Below are 20,604 nucleotides of genomic sequence, written 5' to 3'. Positions count from 1 at the left end.
CGTAATAAATGTGCTAAATAACACCATAAAATGTTTAAAATTCCAAGGCTGTAGAACCAATAATAAGAAAAAGATATATCAAAAATGTTTTATTTGATATTTTCAACTGCAGGATAAGTGTGCTATATAAAAAAAGACAATGAATTTTTAAAATTTATAAAATAATGCTTCACTTTAGAACACAATTTTATGTGGCAAAATAAAATACGCTACGATTTTGAAGAAATAACTACATCTTAAAAAGAACCAAATTTATCCTTAAAAATCAGATTTAAAAATGTGTTATAATTATTACTTTTGTCCAAATGATAAAGTAGCATAACAAATCACTGTGAGAATGGGTATGTGTTGCACGTTATTAGCACATGTCAATTAGAAATTCCCTTCTGTATGCAGCTTTTATATAATGCACAAATTTAAAAAGTGAATACCAGTCATTTTCTACATTGTAGTACCTCTAATGATGGATACCATCTTAAATTCTTTCCTCTACCTGTGCATTTCATAATGGGTATCTTGTTTAAATTCTTTACCCGGATTATCAGTTTCTGTCTTTGTGCCTCCTAACAGGCTGAAGGTCATCTGGTTTCATGGACGTGATTACACAAAGACACAAGTTCTTAGCCCGCTATCATCCCATACATTACATGTTACAGGTACAGCACTCAGCAGATGAATAAGCCTTTAAATTGAAGTCACTTGTCACTTTTTTTGATTGGTTTTTATCATGTGAAATGACAACAAAGCGCTATGGGTTTATAAATAAATAAATAAATCCCTGTGTATTCACTATCCCTCCTGTTTAAACAAGATCCCATACATAAGAGACAATATTTTATCCCCAAACAGGTAAGGATCAGGACTGTGAATCACTGGAATAGCTATTGTGAGATCTTTGAAAAACACCTATGATTTATTATCCCAACTGATTTTCTTTATCTGAGAGTGAAAGCTTAGCTGCAGGTGTTTCAATACTGTAGAAAATTGTTCTTATTTACAGACAAAATGTACAGACTGTTAAAACTACAGGGATTTTTCAAGTGCTAGGGCAGTTGAAGGGTAGTGCGGGTCATAAAAAGAAAGAAATAGAAAACTTCATCATAGACTTCTGCTTTCAGAACATGCCTTTATAGCTTTATAGTTCAAGCCTTTAATCTAAGTAGTTAAACGGTAGTTACATCTGGACAAAGAGGAATTTGAGGGGTCTTTTGAACAAATGATGTGTAACAAATTGTATGTGCCATAATAATTCTGCTAATGCTATGCTGCTATGTACCATCTAATATACTGTATAAAGCGGAATGTGTTTTTTACTCTTTTTTTGTTTGTTTCTTATGGATTCCTGTATTGCTCATCCTATTTTAGCCCTTGGCAAAGGTAGAACCTTCAGCTGCCTTTTTGTTTACCTTGAATGATGGTTTAGCTTTAAAACTAAATTAAAAAATGAAGACATATGTTTAATTTGAAAAATCATGATGGTGCGGCTGGAGCTCAGAAGTGCAGTTTCGGGTTGCCATATACAGTACAGGACTTACAGGTAGACTTGAAAGGACCTAAGAATGACCATAATTATATATTCAGGAATAGACTCATTGCTGAAAGGGAAACTATTCCAGCATCCAGTGTGTGCAAGTGGAGTTCATAAAAACATGATATGCAGAAAGAAAAGGACATACTGTAAGTAGCTGTAGGTAGTCAAGCAACTTTTTACATGTATACTGTGAGCCAATATAATGGGAAGTGCACTGTGTAATAGTAAATTGCATTTAATTCAGTTAGTAGCTTTCCTTGACTTTCATTGACTATATTTATGTATTTATTATTTTTATGTTTTATTATTTGGTTTTTTTATGATTATTGTTATTTTATAATTAAAGCGTGACCTAAGTACAATAGTATCATGGGTAAGTGCCTTGTCAATGATTAACATCTTATCTCCCTAGCTCTGTCTAGGTGGCCTAATTTGGAGAAAGGATCCAAAGGCTGGATGGTTCAGTGACTTCCAACAAAATAGCATTCAGTGTGCATTAGCAGCATGCTTTCTTATCATTTTATTCAACTTTTATTTACAAAAGTCACTTTAGTAAATGAGACAATTTCATATACTGACTTGCTTTTCTATCTCTCTCTCTTTCTCTCTAACCAGACTCATTCCAGCAAGTTCTTGGCTATATGACTCTGTGTCTAGCCTTTAATTCTAAACTTGTTTAATTATTTGTCACTGAAAGTTTACATTTTCAAAGTTTATCATCTCATCATACAAGCTAAAATACTTTGCTATGTATGGATAAATGCACACTAATTAGATGTGTAAATATGTAAGGACAATGAAAAATCAGTTATGTCAGTATAACTGTTTAAAGAATAAATCATTATGATGACCTGATTATTGATTACATTTTCTGGGAACAATTTTCTATAGTTATTTGTTTCTCTGTAAATTCAAATAAACACTGAGTTGCTATTTTCCAACATTAACAGTGCACAGACAATCGATTAATAATAGAAAATATGAATAAATATCTATCCATCCATTATCCAACCCGCTATATACTAACTACAGGGTCACGGAGGTCTGCTGGAGCCAATCCCAGGGCGCCAGGCAGGAAACAAACCCTGGGCAGGATGCCAGCCTACTGCAGGGTGCACACACACACACACCAAGCACACACTAGGGACAATTTAGAATCCCCAATGCACCTAACCTGCATGACTTTGGACTGTGGAAGGAACCCACGCAGACACGGGGAGAACATCCAAACTCCACACAGGGAGGACTTGGGAAGCGAACTCGGGTCTCCTAACTGCAAGGCAGCAACGCTACCCACTGCACTACTGTGCCACCCATGAATAAATATTCAAATAAAAAAATATATATATAAATCTCAGATATCAACTTACAGTATCTAGTAATAGTAACCACTTTAGACTTTTTTTTGCAACATTAATTAACTTTTTCAGTGATTATCAGTCATGAAACCTCCACACATGTCATTTTAGCAAATCATGGACTGTTGCTGCATGCGCCTGTGTAACAGTCCTAGAGACTCAGTCGTGGTGCTCTGTGACAAATCATGGCACCAACAAACAGGTCACAGTAGTGGAATCCTGTGTATGCAGGAGTTGGCAATCAATGAGCACTCAGCCCGAAGCAGAATGCATACAGTGCAGCTGCAAGGAATAGAAAGAAAAACAGAAAGCAAATGTTCAAGCAGAGGAGAGGCTTGTCTTTCTGATGTTTCTTGTTTGTCTATCACAATAGAACGGAAAGAAGTAAAAGATGGGCCGAGACTACAGCTGAGCCCACCACAGCTAGAAAACATTTGTACAGTCTCCAGAGTATAAATCAGCATGTTAATTGGCTGTAATGTGATTCTGCATGTGTTGATTTTACTCTTAGTTATTATTTTAATGAAAATAGGTATGAAAATACCTTTCATGAATAACATTACTAGTGCTAAAGTACTAGTGGTAATTCCATTACTAAACTACATTGGTAGTCATTTGCAGTTAGCTTACATTAATCTCAAATATTCTTGTATAATTTACAGGGAACTTCGTGTTACTTTTTTATGAGAACCTCTCAGCTGATCCTATACATTTTAGCTTCTCAGCTAGTACAGTACATGGTTAAGATACTTGTGGGTGATGTAGCCAGGGGTGCCAGACTTCAGACCCTAGAGGCTATTTTAGCTACTAGACAGGAATCACGTGAAAGTAAGAATTTCACTGTCCTGTACTCTGTACAGATGACAATAAGGGCCCTATAAATAGATAAGCCTATAAATCTATCATTTCTATGGAGATGTCTCTGTAGATGATGGATTTTATCATAAATAAGGATGTGCATATTTTAATAAACCTGTAATCCATTCTCACTATGTTACTATTTTTATGAATGGCACCCAACTAAGCTCTAATGTAATTGTATGATAATCTGATCATAATTATGTACAATTCTTCTATGAATCTGTCAAATATCATTACCCTGATAGCTTCAGTATGTTCTTAAGATCTGCTTTAGCAATGGAATTAGGTTAAGAACTTGTACTGTTCTGCTTTAGTAGTATAACATTTTGTACGAGACACAATTGGTTTACTTTGTCTCACAACCTTAATGAAAGACTGTATGTAAAATATGAAATGGTTGTTAACTGCATTAAATGTTTTTTTTTTCTAAAATACTAAGCCTTTGGACGTCCAGTTTGTAAATAGTTCTTGTCTCACTTTTGACTACAATACAAGGCTTTTCCCCTTTCTTCTTTTGTAAACACTGAATATTGTTCTTAAATACACAAATTCTCACAACGTGTTGGTCTTTTCTGCTCTGTGCTTGAAGTAATTAGATCTTCAAATGCTTCTTCTGCTTATTTTTATCTTGCCAGCCATTCTACCAAGATCTTGGAAACAGGCCATTTACTCAAATGCCTGCATGTGATTCTTGTCATTATCCCAGTCATTGTGATCAAACATTAAAAGTGTTTTTTAATCTATCTATCTATCTATCTATCTATCTATCTATCTATCTATCTATCTATCTATCTATCTATCTATCTATCTATCTATCTATCTATCTATCTATCTATCTATCTATCTATCTATCACAGTAGAGGGAAGGCATAATCCGGTTTCAGTGGAGGGCGATTGTACTTTCCCAGGCTAACCGAGTCTGTTTATCTTTCGTCTCTGTGGCTTAGCTAATCAGTGTACACTTGTAGGCTTGGATGCACGAGAACTCTGAGTTGTGGTTGAAGGGTTCCATCTTCTGAATATGTGTACACAGTATGAGATTAGATGAGTGAGTGAGCCGTTGGAATGATTTTTTCCAGTCTGAATTATGCTGAAAATAAATATGCTTAATGTATGAATGTCAGTTAGTCATCCAGTCTTCAGGTTTATGATAGCAAACTCTCCGAAAAAGCTCCACATAAAATAAAGACTGATGGACAAAATTTGTTTGAAGATGCATAAAAGATCAATCAAACATACCTATGTTAGAATTTATGTTTTTAACTTCAAAAATTTATAAGAAGCATTTCATGTTTTTTTTAACAAGCTGTGCTTTTTACTGACGATGCTTTTGAGATGCCTTGTATCTCACCATGCATCTCAAAATTCTTATTACATACAAGTAAGCTTATCTTAAATTCACCTCTGCTGGTTAAACTGTTTCATGTGCAGTGGCCAGTTTATTAAGTCTGTCATGCTACATTTGGTTTATTAATACATGTGCTTAAGTGTAACATATGACAAATTATATCCAAATGGGTTTGCTTTTTAATGTGTTAATGATTTTATAGTAATTCTTTTTCTTTGTTCATTTGTCATGATTATTGATTCACACCACTAACTGATTATTTCTTTTTTTTGTTCTTCATTATCTCGCTAAGCATTTTTACAAAAGGTAACTTGACATGGAAATGTGAAAGAAAATTAATTTCCATTAATTAAACCTAAGAACTCCTTTCTTGTTGTGCCATCCATAGAACTAAACCAATGTTTAGTATCTAAATGAGTCAAATTAAAAAAAACAACAACTTTTGTTTGTCATTGAAGACATACAGTTTATGAAAATGAACAGTATATTTGTATTGTAGGTAGTTTGTGCTGTTCCCACTCAAACTTACTGCATGACCTCTCACTCTCAAAAGCAGCAGCTTGGCCTATTGAGCTACATGAATGTGTTTGTAGGCCAGGAAGCTACTGCTATTTATGTTTAGTGTGTAAGGATGAATTCACTGTAAGGATTTTGTAGGAGATTCACCCTTTAACTTTATTGGAGGATTTTTTTTTCATTGGTGTTTTTTTTTAATCAGTTTAAAATAACTGACACAGATTGTGTCAGAATTTCATCCATCCAATTTCATATATTTGCATATTACATTTACTGCTTACTGTATATCAGATATCAAAATCCGCACAGAAATTTGATACATTGTAGGGCAGTAAACTACATTTTAAATTATCAGTTGTGGTTATATTTGAGATATCTGAACCTAATAGATTTTCTTAAAAAGCACTGGACATAGAATTAGATACCTATATTTATCCATAATAAAATTTACTGTATAATTATTATTTTACTGTAGTTTCAGAACTATTTTAATATTTTGTTTTAAACACAACCCAATTATGGACTGGTTTCCGGTCTTACAACTGATGGTGCCCGTATAGCATCCAGCAACCTTTGACGCAATAATGAATGAGCAGGTACATGAAGTTCATGAATAGATATTTATAATAGATATTTGAATAACCATATAAAAAACATGTCTTGTCTAAGGCAGGAAACTGTCATGTATCTTCAGACTCCAAACCTCCCACCTTGAATTAAACTTAGTGAAACTTAAGATAACAAGTTAATATTATAATGAATCTAAATGGTGATATATTTCATGTTTTAAATGACACAAAACTATACTTTTTATGAATATCAGTTAGTCATTTTCTAATCTGCTTAGTTCTGAACAGGGTCACGGGGGTCTACTGGAGCTATCCCAGCTAGCATAGGGCACAAGGCAGGAGCCAACCTGGCAGAGTGTCAGTCCATCGCAGGATGAGCATACACACTGTGGCAGATGTCCGGGACCCATGTCCGGTCGGGAAGCCCCTTTGACACTGGATCTGGGGGAGCAGTCATGGGATGCACACTACTTCCCCTGAAACACTTGTTGGCAGCTCCCCTGGGTTGCATTGGGGCGAATATTTTGGAACACCGGAGCTCATTCCTGTTGGGCTCCGTCGCCACCGCCAAGGGGAACTGCACGGCCAAATGAGCCCGTCTGGGTGGGAACACAGCCAAACACAGAGCTGCAGCCGGAAGTAGGTCATCTAGCACCTGCAGCATTTCTGGGTGGGCTATAAAAGAAGCCGACAGTCACAACTCTGGGCACTAGAGTCGGGAGGAGGAGGATGAAGCTGCCTTGGAGGAGTGGAGGAGAAAGAAGAGTGTGTTGTGGTGGTGTTTCGCTTTGTACTTTTCTGTGTTTTGGGACTGTGTTGGGCCTGTGGGACACGGGGAAGACGTGCCCCATGGCTAAAGAAAAATTAAAAACCTGTTTGTTTATTTTTATACGTGCCTCTGCTGTCAGTCTGCCTATATAGCACCTTTGCCACGACACACATACACACACAAACACACTACTCAGTCACACACTAGGGCCAGTTTACGCTCACCAGTTCACCTAACCTGCATGTCTTTGGAAACCCACGCAGAAACATGGAGAACATACAAACTCCATGCAGGGAGGACTGGGACAAGTATTCCCATTTTTTGTGATGTTAACAGAAATTCTAGAACATCTATTAAGGCAGAGAGGTTCTTATGTACAACATAATATGTTTTTACTGTGTTTTCACACTTGGTTGTTGCCTGTTTGCAGCTGGCATGCTCTAACCTTGTCTACTGTATATAGGTTTTTCACCCAGCACTTTGGTTTTCCTTACACATTCTGAAGACTGGCATTTTAGATTAATCAGCAACTCTGAAGTGGCCCTGGTATGGCTGTGTTTGGGCTCCCAAATGTGGTGGTGCAGAAATTGTGTCTATTTTGCTGTAACCCAAAAATTAGAGTAACAGCTAAGAAACTGATGGATGGATGAATAGACAATCGTAATGAAAATCATCCTCTTCCAAAGTATAAATGTCAAAAATTTGATGTATTTGCTGTATTAATTTTTTTTTGAAGAAAGAATCTCTTTTATTACCTTTTATTGAATTCCTATCATCTAGGACGGTCAACAAATAGAAGCATGTCTAGATGAATATTTAAACTGGCATTTCTAAGAAAGTGAAAGAGAGTCAATCACTACTTTTATTTGTATTTATTCATTTTATTTGCGCTGTGGTTATCTCACTCTTTCCCAGATGTGCAGTCGCAATAGGTACCAACAGAACTGTCCAGTGCCATATCTTTTACAACGTATTGTAATAGGAATCTTGTACATAATGATTGCTTTATTTCAAATTCATTATGGTTGCGTACTGAGCCAAAATTATGAAAATTGTTTCACTTTCAATATACGGACGCGACTGTAAGTTTCACACCTTTAGTGCAAGCTGGCTATCTGACTTGCTCAGTACAGACAAGACAAAGAAAAATTGGTTCAATGTAAATAGGATGAACAGTATAGGCAAGACAAGATGAAAAATGAAATTAGATATCTGCTGAGAGAGCAGAGAGTATAGAGCTAGTGTAGCATAACATAACATTCTCAAAGCAGCTTAACCCAAGTCATGTTTGCGGAGGGTATAGCCTTTGCTTAATTTGTAAACCATGAAGGTGCCAGGGCACATGGCATCCCTAGGGGTAAAATTGGAGTGTGCTTTCAATGGCAATTTCAGCACCAATGCGCGGTGCTATTAACCTTGATTTATGTTTTCTCGCTAATGAATGTCTAAAATCATCAATACCGTTTACACATATACCTGCAAAAAGTTAGTATTTCACTTGGATATCTTGCAGTCTTAAATAGTTGCACTGTTTACACTCTGTGCAGCACTCTCGTATTGGAGTTTTCCTTCTCCTCATCTGATGCATCTTTACCACCGCTGCCTTGATCATGTTTCTTTTATCTCTCAGTCTCCATGATAGCATTCAGATCTTCTCACCAGAACCAGCTTTTTAAACTATGACAATTTCTTTTTATTTCTGTGGTTACCATTGTTTTTGATGCACTATTTTTCTTCATCACAGTAGCCAATCAAAAAACAGATAGGTACAATTTTAACTAGGCTGCTTTTAATAACATTTAAATGATATACATTTTGTTTCAAACATTACAAAAAGAAAATTATAAAATGTATTTACCTTTTTGGGGTCACAGAGCATAGAGGGCTCAAAATCAGAGGTATAAGCTCTAGTCAGCTCCTGTACAAATTAAACACTGGGCCTCGCCTATCTCAGCTACAATGGCAGAAAAGCAGCCTTGTGCAGGGCTCTTCCATGTTACATTTAAGAGTGACCTTCTAACTCTCAAACAGTGAAACATGCTTTTTGAGTCCTGTATTATGCTCTCCTATTTCTGGACTTGACCTTTTGAAACACTAATTTATGAGTAAGCAATCCTGTGATGCATTCTACTATATTCTATGTATTAACACATTGTTTGAACTCTTTGTAATGCTGCCTGTTCTTTAAATTACTTTGAAATTGTGTTTACTATGGCGGGTGTTATCTTAAAAAAAGAAAAAAAAAAGCACCTTGATTAACTGGAAACGTTATACAATGCATTAACAGTGCAGAACTAAAGGATTTAGAAATATGTGTTAATGTGGAAAAGTATTGGTAGTAGAGAATAAAACATAAACTGATGAGGTGCAGAACACAAGCACCAGTGCCAGCTAATACTTCCAGCTCTGCCAGAGACAGTACCTCTTAGGATGCTACACCAGTGCAAGACTAAGACACACCTCATGTGCAGTACAACAGGAGGGAAAGAATGGGTTGCTGTCTGATATTATATCTTTGCGTTTTTTTTACTCTGTTTTCTTGAAAAGTAATTAAAAATGAGTAAACCTCTATTTTGTGTGTGTTTGTGTGCACGCAGGAGAGCTGTACATCGGAGGAGTCAGTAAGGGCATGTACAACAACTTACCCAAACTTATTGCTTCCCGGGACGGTTTTCAAGGATGCCTTGCATCTGTGGACCTCAATGGAAGACTCCCTGACCTCATTGCAGATGCCCTCCACCGCGTTGGACAAGTTGAAAGAGGATGTGAGGGTGAGTGGACAAAATGAGCACAATATGGATATGGATTTATTTATGTTTATAATGAAGTTGGAAATGTGCTGAAAATCACTTGTAACATTAGTAATCTGTAACATACCAATTAAATTAGGCATATATGCTACTATATCATCATATACGTTGTTCTGGCCTATTGAGATTTAAATTAATATACATCATGGCGTTCAAACTTCACATAACTGTGATGTGGCAACATATCATCAGGCCAACAGAAGTGGTATCTGTAACTTTGTTCTCTTTGTTTTTTTTTTTTTTTCTTTATTTTTAGGTCCTTTTTTGCAAAGAACCACTCAAATGCTATAAATGCATGTTATGATTTTTGGTGTTTTTTTGTATTTATTTCTTATTTTTTTATTTTTGGGAATTTATGCTGCTATTGTATTGTTTAATATATTTTGTTAATCACAGTGGCCTTCATATTATAGATTGTTTTGGGGTTTGGCCCACATTTTGTGTAAAGCAGTACATCCCAGTTGCCATCATGTGGTACCAGAAAGTTGTACTTTTTGATGTCACTTTCAGGAATTATATAAGTGTTCCTGTTTGTGTCCAAGATTTTTGGTATCCCACAACAAACAACATTTTATGGTATTAGGAGTTACCTTTCTAAAGAGTATTTAGGGCAATAGACTTATTGTTTGTTCTTTTCTACTTTGATTTTTGAATTGCATATTGGGCTTAATTTACTTTCGATGTTATTTTGGTTTATGGTTAAGTTATTCAGTTATTTCTCTGACTACGATTTTGCTCCTTACCATCTCCTGGTCCTTATTAAAAGAAACCAAAATTCCTACTGCCTTACTACTAAGCAGAACAAAACATGAATAATGTTGATAAGTTTAAGTAATGATGAAAATGGTATAACTGTAACATTTTTAAGCTTCCATAACTTAATGTATACCATTGATGAAGTGTCTTAAAATCAGAATAAAGTCAAGGAAGCCAAAATGTGCAAAAAATATTTATTTAAAAATAGAGGTATAGTAATGAAAGCAATGAAGTACATTTTAAATAGAAGGAAAACACACACACACACACACACACACACACACACACCCTATGGTCCCCTTGGGCCTTTCTCCGTTTTTTTTTTTTTTATTTAATTCTGTCTATCTTTACTAGCATTACTAGCATAATCCTTACATTAACATGAAAAGACACCCTCCTCCCTATATTCTGTCTTTTATTTTCATTGTAGGTTCTGTTCCGCCTTGAAGTATAGTGTTCTTGTTCCTTCTAACCCTACACTCAGGTTCAGGCAATGCTTCCAAAGTCTCTTTTCCAGCTAAGCCTGGAAACATTTTTTGGGCATGGGAGGGGTTCCTCAGATCTTCACCACAGTGCCCTCTAGTGGCCTCTGGGACCACGGAACTCCTAATTGTTCCATGACCCTTGATAGGTCAGAGCCAATGAGCAGACAGACTCCTGGCAGCAAAGGCACCACATATCCCTCACCTTATTTATGGGGCCTTTAGCCACCAAACCATGTTGTCAACCTTTGAATGCCCTATTTGTCTTCGTCTTCCTTCTTCCATTCTGGAAACTGCCTAAAGACTGGTGCTCAAACACTGTCCTGTGTTAGGTTTCTGCCCATGGCAATTCGACAGAATTTAGACTTCTTTTTCTCACCTATCTGGTCTCAATTTTATTATTGGTGCCCCTATATACTGCTACTCCAGGTCACCACTTACATATAAGAGAAATATAGCCCTGTCTTGATACAGGTTTTTGCACACATTTCTTCTATTCACCTACATATCTATTACAAGGGTTTATGACACAAATATATCTCTGGAAAAATGGTATGCTGTGGACAGTTATCCAGATGAGTTCTGATATTTTTTAAGGTTTTATCTGCACCCCTCAGTCACACTAAAAATATCCAAATTTCCACTGGTACTTCATCTCTCCAGCTGCTTAGTCATTCTTTTTTTTTTGTATTCTTTAAAATATTATGTCCATCCTCCCTTTAATGTTTTCCCCTGAACTATTCCATGTTAATCTTTGTAATCCGTATACCTTTTGTTTTACAATCTTTACCTGTTGCAGTTTTGTAGATCATTTTCATTCTCTCATTAGCATTTAATTCTTCACACTATGTGTTCTTAACCTTTTGTATTTCTCTTATTACTATTGTTCTTTCTTTGATGTTTCCCATGATTTCTTCCAGTTCTTTAACTCCATCTTGTTTTCTTCTACAGCTTTTGCCTGTCTGTTTATTCTACCATTCTTTTTCTTTTCATTTCTTTCCTCACAATTATTTTTATCCGTCTGCTCCACCAATCCTCAAAATACTTCTTGGTCAGTTGCTCAAATTCAGACAGTCTTTGCTCCATTTGTTTTCTAGTTTCAGATAATTCTAGGTGTTTTTCCTCCCTCACCTTTCCTAGATTTCAAGATCTTTTACACTAGCACTATATGTTTTGTTACTGTTCCTCATTACACTCTCTTAGATCTATCTTTATTCGTCTTTGAGTATCATAATACATCCATCCATCCATACATTTTCCAACCCGCTATATCCTAACTACAGGGTCACGGGGGTCTGCTGGAGCCAATCCCAGCCAACACGGGGAGCAAGACAGGAAACAAACCCCAGGCAGGGTGCCAGCCCACCGCAGATTGTAATACATGCATGTTTTATATTATTGTTTGAAGTGGGCAGGTACACAGTGGTGCAATGTACAGGAAGTTTTCCATTGTTTTCTTCAGCAGTGTACTTGCAGTAAATTGTTGCATACTGTTACCATGCCACAGAAAATATCTATGTATCCCATCATGGTCTTAACTCCAAGGGGAAATTCCTCCAAAAAGGTCTGTGCAATCTAATTTATATCATCGCCCTCGATATTCCGAGGGGGAACACCCCCTACCTTGCTCTCCAATCTAATGTACGAATATCATCCCGATCAAAACTCTGACAGAGTAGTTGGTTAAGAAATCAAGTCAAATTTTCAACACAATGGGAGGTGAACCAAGAAGCAGACAGATATGGAGAGTACCAGAACTTATTTGTTTCCCCTTCAGGCACTGCTCGAAACACGAAGGAACCACTCCAACTCCCATCTTCAATATAGTAACTGTATATATATACACATGTACAATATATACTGTACAGTGTATCACTGATGGTAAACCTATGGAATATATTATTACCAATTCATCTCCTTTCTTGGAGAGCTCGTAAACAATGATAGTTTCTATTCACAGAAGCTAAAAAATGACTGGAGTATGAGATTACAGGTTTTGCGAGATGTTGTAAGGTGTATAAGTGTAAAGACAACCGTAACTGTTAGACAGAGGTATGGACGTTAACATTTAAGCCTGGCATATCTAAAACACTACTTCTTTATCTTCCATAAGTGTCTGTGAGGCATGTATTGCTCCTCTTAAGGAAAAGGAGTGCTTGACATACTGTTAAGGCCTCAATTTGTAAAATGTTACATTTTTGCCAGTACCACTTTGATCAAACAGCAGTATAGAAAACAGAAGAATCTGTGGCTAGCTAGGACAGAAGGACCACATGGCATGTATCACATTAGAAAAGCTGACTATATGTATTCCTGCTCTGCAAAAAAAATCAACTCATCATCATCATAGAATATTAGATTTAAAACTGCTCTTTTTGAAAAAGAGTCACCCAACCATTCTGTCACTTTTACAGTTCATTAATGAAGAAAATATATTTTTGTTGCTTATGCACCCAAAAATGCAGTGATGGGCCTGTGATGCCCTAAACTGTTCTTTCAAACAAATACATATGGGTGCCTGCAAGATGTTATTTCACATGCTAGTTATTTGCGTCATCTTCTGCCTTTGTCAGTGACTCATCTGTGGGCAGAAGGTAGTGGGAAGATAAGACACCAGAGATTTTGGGGCATCTAATGACCTCATCCAAATATGCATTAAAGTCTAGCCAGGTAATGGATAAGAGACTTGTTAATTATGACCTACAGCACAGTTCACTTGTCTCTTTAATAAACGGCATCAAAGCAGTTAACTGTCTACATTATTGATACAAAACATTTTCAATTATACACTAAATGGTGTTTGGTAGGAGTTGTAATAACACTGGTAAGCAAATGTCTGAAATGAAAAAAAAAAAACAGAACAGTGTTTACTTGTTTAAAAAGAGTTTTATGTGGTTATTTGTTACAAAATGTGTGGGCAGGAATGTGACAAAAGCTTTTTTTAACAAAATAATACATTTATCATACAATAGAAATAATACTAAAAAAAATTCATGATGAATAAACACAACAACAAAAAAGAAAGTTTGCAATTTAAAGGTGCTGCATGAATGAATTAAAAGCCTTCCGTGTTATATAAAAGCTGGCATTACATGATAAAAATAAAAAAAAAAACTTTGTATTTCCCAACTGCGGACATAATGTATCTAATTATCTGTAATTTTGTAAGTAAAATTTCAGTGAGGTCACATTCTGGCACACTCCAGGTCATTGTCATATTACAATTCCTCAATCTTTTTATATGTGTACTTTTAGTTTTACATGCGGTATAATGAAAAGACTAATCAATTAAAGTGCTCTCGCTTTTAAATATGAACTGTTTTAGACAGAGGTCACATAATTTATGTTCCTTCTGGAGACAACTAGGAATATTAAATAGATAGGTAGACAGTCTCTGCCACTGAAGCCAATAAATGATGCTACGTGTAAACCCTTAAACGCAACAAATTGGCAAGATGAGTTTATCCATACAGATTCTTGGTGGAACTGCCAATTTTGTAAATCGCTGCCATTGATTAAAGTCTACTGTTTATTCTAGTCTGATTATTGATGAGATTTATCCATAGACTTAAACCTGGCATTCAAATACAAATGCTTCTAACTGTCATTAGTACAATACGCATAAGGGTTGCAACACATTTTCATGGAGTAAATGTATTTCATTTGTGACTGAAATCTGTGTATGAGAAACATATTCTGTGTGTCCGTGTCTGTGAACTGCTTCTAGCAAGCTCTCCTGGATCGAGACAATCAGGGTCTTCTGTATGGATAAAATGAGTCTCCTTTAGTAACAGAACAGTATTTTCCTAAGCTGGGCTTATATTCATCTCAGAATTTAATAAGATTTAAAAAATTTTATTACAAACTTAATCTGTTATTTAAACCTATAGTGGAGTCCATTTTCTAAAAGAACGACAATATTAGAAACTAAGTCAGAGGGTAGGAGTAAGGCTGTGCCTGGCTTGAAACAATGGGTAGAACAGCTAAATTTAAACACAAAAAACAGTATTATTGCATTTACTTACACATTCTGATGCCTGAGCTGGCACAATGGTGCAGCAGTTTGTGTCATTGCTTTGATTCTGTATCGAATCGTAGCAAACATGCTCTCTGTTTGGAGTTTACACATTCACACTATGTGCATGGCGGATTCCTCCTATTGTCCAAAGATATCCTTTTAGGTTGTGATCAATACAATTTTTTGTTATAAGTCACAAGCACAACCAAATTCTTAATTAAGCCTGCTCAATTAATAATAATGCCCTGCGGTGGGCTGGCACCCTGCCTGGGGTTTGTTCTTGCCTTGTGCCCTGTGCTGGCTGGGAATGGCTCCAGCAGACCCCCATGACCCCGTGTTAGGATATAGTGGGTTGGAAAATGACTGACTGACAATTAATAATAATGATAATATTAGTAATAATAAAACAAGTGACACTGTATTAAAAAAGTAAAAAAAAAACAGAAAACCCAAATACAATGAACAATTTAACAAACAATGCAGAATATTATTGTGTTTATATATTTGGCTGATGCCTTTATCTAAGATTACCCGCAAGATCAGAATATATTTAATATATTTATAGGTATTTGTTTAGCTCTAGAACACAAGGATAAATGTCTTTCTCAGGGTCATAAAGTTAAGAACTGAACCAATAACCCTGTGATTTAATCAATGCCTTAGCCACTATACTACACTATCTGCAAATACATAAGGGCATAACCTAAAAGATACTTTACAGTACAAAATGTAATAAAATTTTACCCCTAGCCCACATTTTGCACTCAAAAATATTACAAATCCAAAATATAAGTATCTGCTTAAAGCTATAGTATTAAGAGAATGACAGCTGCTGAAGGAAATTTATATACAGTATATTTGCAAAGTTATGCTGAGCAAGCTGGCTGTCAAAGTTACCTTGTGTTGGTGGAACCAAGGAATTGATTCTTGCCTTAACCCTCTTGTGAACATACACACTTAACACTTCATGTGGTGATTGTTTAATAGCGTACTGTGTCACACTTTATTTGTGTGTTGTAGGAGTAGTTAAAATGATTGCCTACAGGTCAATTCAAGTCCCACATTTAAGGATGTATTCAATAGCATTCTTGTAAATAAACATTTTAAGAAGAAACCACATTTACTGGAGAGAAAGGAAAGGATTTATTTAGTAGTGCTTCTGACATGATGAAAAAAAAAATGTAGAATGTAAATACGTTATGAAGTTCTCCGAATAAAATGGTAGTTCTTTATAATAGAGTGGTTTAAATGTTGTCACTGTTTCTATTCACTTTGTATTAGGTTCTTTGGATTTCAGAGTATTTCTTTTTTTGGTTTTTGAAATATGGTGTTTTTGTTGTTATGTCAGCTTGGTGATGATATCATTGTGTTGTGCCGCACTTGCGTGTATATGTGTCTATTAATGACATGTTTGAGGTTCTGCCATTTAAAGCAAGTATTACAGTAAGCAACTTTTTGTTATGGGCTATGTCAGATTTGCATTTGCTGATCTTGTCACTGACCAGGTCACATTTACTGATCTTCCAGCATAGTGGTGCTCTCTCCTTCTCCTGATAGCCAATAGTGTGTTGCCTGACAGGGCCGAGAGCTGTTCGAAGGGTTAACAGCTGCGATATATTTAGCAGCAATCTCAGCTTTTTTTCATGATCGTATGTAAAATGCAAGATGTCAGACAGACAAGCTTTTTTTCTGTTTGTGAGATCCACAGTCTGCAGGGCTGCCTATTGGAACTGGTACAGTATAAAGGGTGGCTAGCTGTGCTGTGTTTAGCTGCAGTTTCTGGCCATTTATTTCTTTTTTTCAATCTGTTTTAGTATATATAACATAACACGTCAGACAGATGAGTTCCACTTCTATTTGTGAAATTCAAAACACCTGTGTTCCTTATTCCTTGTCCCTACATTCTATGCATTGTACTTTCAGATGAGCATTCATTGTGTGTCAGCCCTTCTGCACAACCAATCCACTCCCCAGACTAAAGACAAAATCAAACCTATTTGATTTTATCGGAGCGAGTCACAGACTAGTTTGTCTCAACCAGTGGCTTTGTCACATCAGGCAATCAACTACACAGCAGTGTGCCACTGACTGCCTCTGACTCCCTAAGATAATGTTAATGAAGGCTATGACTAAAAGAATTGCTAGAAAAGTCACGTACAGTGGAACCTCGGGTCACGACCATAATTTGTTCCAAATCTCTGGTCGCAACCCGATTTGGTCGTGACACGAAGTAATTTCCCCCATGGGATTGTATGTAAATACAATTAACCCGTTCCGGGCCATACAAACTGTATGTAAATATACTTTTTTAAAAGATTTTTAAGCACAAAAATAGTTAATTATACCAAAGAATGCACAGTGTAATAGTAAACTAAATGTAAAAACATTGAATAACACTGAGAAAACCTTGAACAGAGAAAACTAATATTGTAAGAGTTCACGCTATAGCCTTACGAATCGCTCTCTGTAAACACTTTTTTTATGAGTTTTAAGCACAGGGAAAAAAATGAACATTTGAAAAATACAGAATTTATACAAAAACCATAAACAAACCAAGAAAAGTAACATTGCAGGAGTTCATGTTATAGCCTTACGAACCGTTTGCTGTAAACAGTTTTGAAAAATCCGTTAATTTATACAAAAACTAACCATAAACAACCAAGAAAATTAACCTTGCATGAGTCGAGTTCTGGCATGAAGGAAGTGAGGAGGAACTGGGTGGAGAGTAGATTACAGTTGTGAGGTAAAGTCTGTGACGATGCAGGTTCGCTGCATGCACCCATCTCGCTTCCGGGAGACCTTTAACCCATCACTGTCGGTAATGGAGCAATCGGATGGTGCAAAAAGTACCAAGTGCTTTTATTAAAATCAACAAAACAACAATCAAAAACAATGTCCAAATTAAATAAAGTGCAGTGCTTTTAGAATCCTTCAATAAATAACTAATCCCATAAAACAGAAGTGAAGTGGAGGTTAAAATCCAATAGAAAAAATCTTCATTAAATACAATGAGGTTAAAACAATGCTCGAAGCAGTCTCTTTAAAAACAAGCCCGGTGCATTCTTTAACTGGCTTCTCGGCCTTACACATCCAGCCGTTCTTCTTCTGGTCACTCCAGCTCCTTGGTCACTCAGCTGGAGCGGCCGCCTCCTTCTGCCCCACCGAGTGTCGGCCAAAGCACCCCTGCTTGGGCTCACTGTCCAGCTGCCTGCCTGCGAACACGCGCTCGCTCGCTCACACCGGTTCTTTACACACTGCTTCCTGCTTACTTCCTTACTCCGCAACCTCCGTCTTTTTTTTCTTTTTCCTCCCTTTAGCCACCTCACGCTGTAGCAATCAATCACCACGCCCCCTCGCTAAGCTGCTAGCTCAACGATTATTTATTTAAAACTGGCCTCTTGATGTGAGTTGTGGATCCGCTATACCACAAAGTCCCTCTCTGCGATGCACGTCTGACCGAGACAATGTACTATACAGGGAGAGCCTGAACATGTGCGTAAATCATCGGCGCGTACAAACCGGAAGGGAAACTGGCTTGTTCGTCACCCGAGTGCGTGGTTGTGAACAGATGCAAACGTTTTACATCTTTTTCAAACTTAAAAAACTAAAGGCAAGACACTTTACATAAAAATACTGCATATGCAGTATCCCAAATCCTAATCCAGTTTTCCTGATTGAGGTTTATTTTTCCATTCAAATACTAACGTTTACATCATTGAATGAACCCATAATTCTGCAATGGTTACAGTTCTTAGTTTTTTCCAGACCTCTGCCACCTGTGTAATTAAATAAACTAACAGCCATTCGCTGTCAAGTATGAAGACATTTTTGTTGGTCATACTAATTATAATATTACATGTTTTACTTGCATAATCATTTTATCAGTACCTGGACTTTGTAGAAAACTCCTTCAACACCTCATGCCTCTATTCATTAATTAATCTGTCAGGATTTTAACTTGTATTACATTTCATTACCAAGAGAGCCCAGCTGAACATATAATGTTCATGTAATTGGCTCCCTATTTAAGGGAGCAACATTCTAAAAGACCATGCTTGGATTTAAAGCAGTATCAGGTACATCACCTCCTAGCATTCTTTGAAAAATTCTCTGAAAGCCTTTGACTATCAGATCTTGAGCGTTCTTTCCAGCTGTTTTTGTTGGATCCATGTTCTTATTTTGGTTTTCAAGCTCATAATTAGATTAATGCGCAAGCGACAAAACAGTTGTTTGGAAAAACTACTAGAAATCAGTAGCCAATCATAACATTGATATGAGGCTCAAGTAAACATGGGGGTTACTCTCACTGGGGAGACCAAATACATTAGGTGAGGTACTTTAGATTGGATTTGTTACATGGACATACAGACTCATCAACTACATCAGACGAATAGTGGAGTGGACTACCCATGAGATTTGCTTTACGTTGTTTTTGCACTTTTTCATGTTTGAAGGAAGCTGGTAACAAGTTTCTGCTTTTACACGAGCACTCCACTCTGGTTTGTAATTTTCTGCTGCCAAGTTAGTTCATTACACATGTCAGGTGCCCCAATTTGCAAGCCATTTTATTTAACATGTTAACACCCTTATACCAGTAGCCACCTGTGCAGGTCCCAAAAGTCATTTAAATACGTTTCTGCTTCATATATGCATTACTCTCCTTTTTTGTCAACAGATTTATATTTTTGTACTCAATTACAATTCTTGTATTTCAATTATATAAAGGGCAATATGGAATGCTGAACTTAATAATTCCTTTTACTAAACGGTTCCTTTCCAGAGCAAGATCCTGTTCGATGCCTTTTAAATGCATCATTTTTCATCTGTCTAGAGCACAAGACCACCTGAATAAAGCAAACTGCAACATCTTTTAAAAAGACTGATATTTTCCATGGGACAGAATGCTTCTTAGGACAATCACTCTGCTTTTAGCGTACACATTCAATTTTTCTTCCCTGCTGAATACCAGACATTGTTTTTTTATGTAGTTTTTGTTGTAATATTTAAAAAAAGAAAGCAGATGAAACAACAGACTGTACTTTATGTCACCTACACCCAAACTTGAGTCAACATACTTTTAGGCAAAACCTCCTCCAACCAAGCTGGTGTTTTCACACTTTAATCCATCCACTAGTTTATTTTCTGAATCCTCTTTTTCCATTACTTGATTCTTTACCCATTGTATTGGAAAGTTGGTTATGTAGGTTGGACTCTCAGGGAGGAAACAATAGTTGCTTCTTTATCAGAACTGTGATTGAAAATATAGCTAAATGGAGGAATGAGCCGAAATACATTATCAAGTCACCCCCTTGACAGGTAAGAGATTCTTGCATTCAGTTTTGCATCATCACAGTCTCCTTCACCCCCCCTCCAAAAGCCCCTTTCATTTTCTGTTTCTAGCTTAATTGAACACTGCATTTCTTCTTGATTTTGGTTTTGATCCCTGAACTCTTTACTTAATTAACCTCAGTTTGGAGAGGTCTTATAAAACTTTTACTTCTATGTTTTTATGACCTATACTGGATCACTGTTTGTACACATCCCTTGCTTTTATTTGTTGAATTCATCCCTTTTGCAAATTTCTGA

At 36.4% G+C, this 20,604-nt stretch overlaps 1 protein-coding gene across 8 annotated transcripts in view; it reads left to right on the top strand.

Moving 5' to 3' along the window:
* LOC120539266 (neurexin-2-like) overlaps positions 1 to 20,604 on the top strand; it is a 2,018,463-nt gene that overhangs the window by 1,207,910 nt on the left and 789,949 nt on the right. For all 8 annotated transcript variants that reach the window (XM_039769182.1, XM_039769181.1, XM_039769180.1 and 5 more), the window contains one exon: positions 9,550 to 9,723. In XM_039769182.1, coding sequence (XP_039625116.1) covers positions 9,550 to 9,723 — 174 coding nt within the window. The remainder of the gene's footprint in view (positions 1 to 9,549; positions 9,724 to 20,604) is intronic.

This window comes from Polypterus senegalus, chromosome 11 (assembly GCF_016835505.1).
Source record: "Polypterus senegalus isolate Bchr_013 chromosome 11, ASM1683550v1, whole genome shotgun sequence".
NCBI classification, from domain to species: Eukaryota; Metazoa; Chordata; class Cladistia; order Polypteriformes; family Polypteridae; genus Polypterus; species Polypterus senegalus.
Note: the sequence above shows the minus strand (reverse complement) of the source record. Positions and strands in the feature narration are given on the sequence as shown.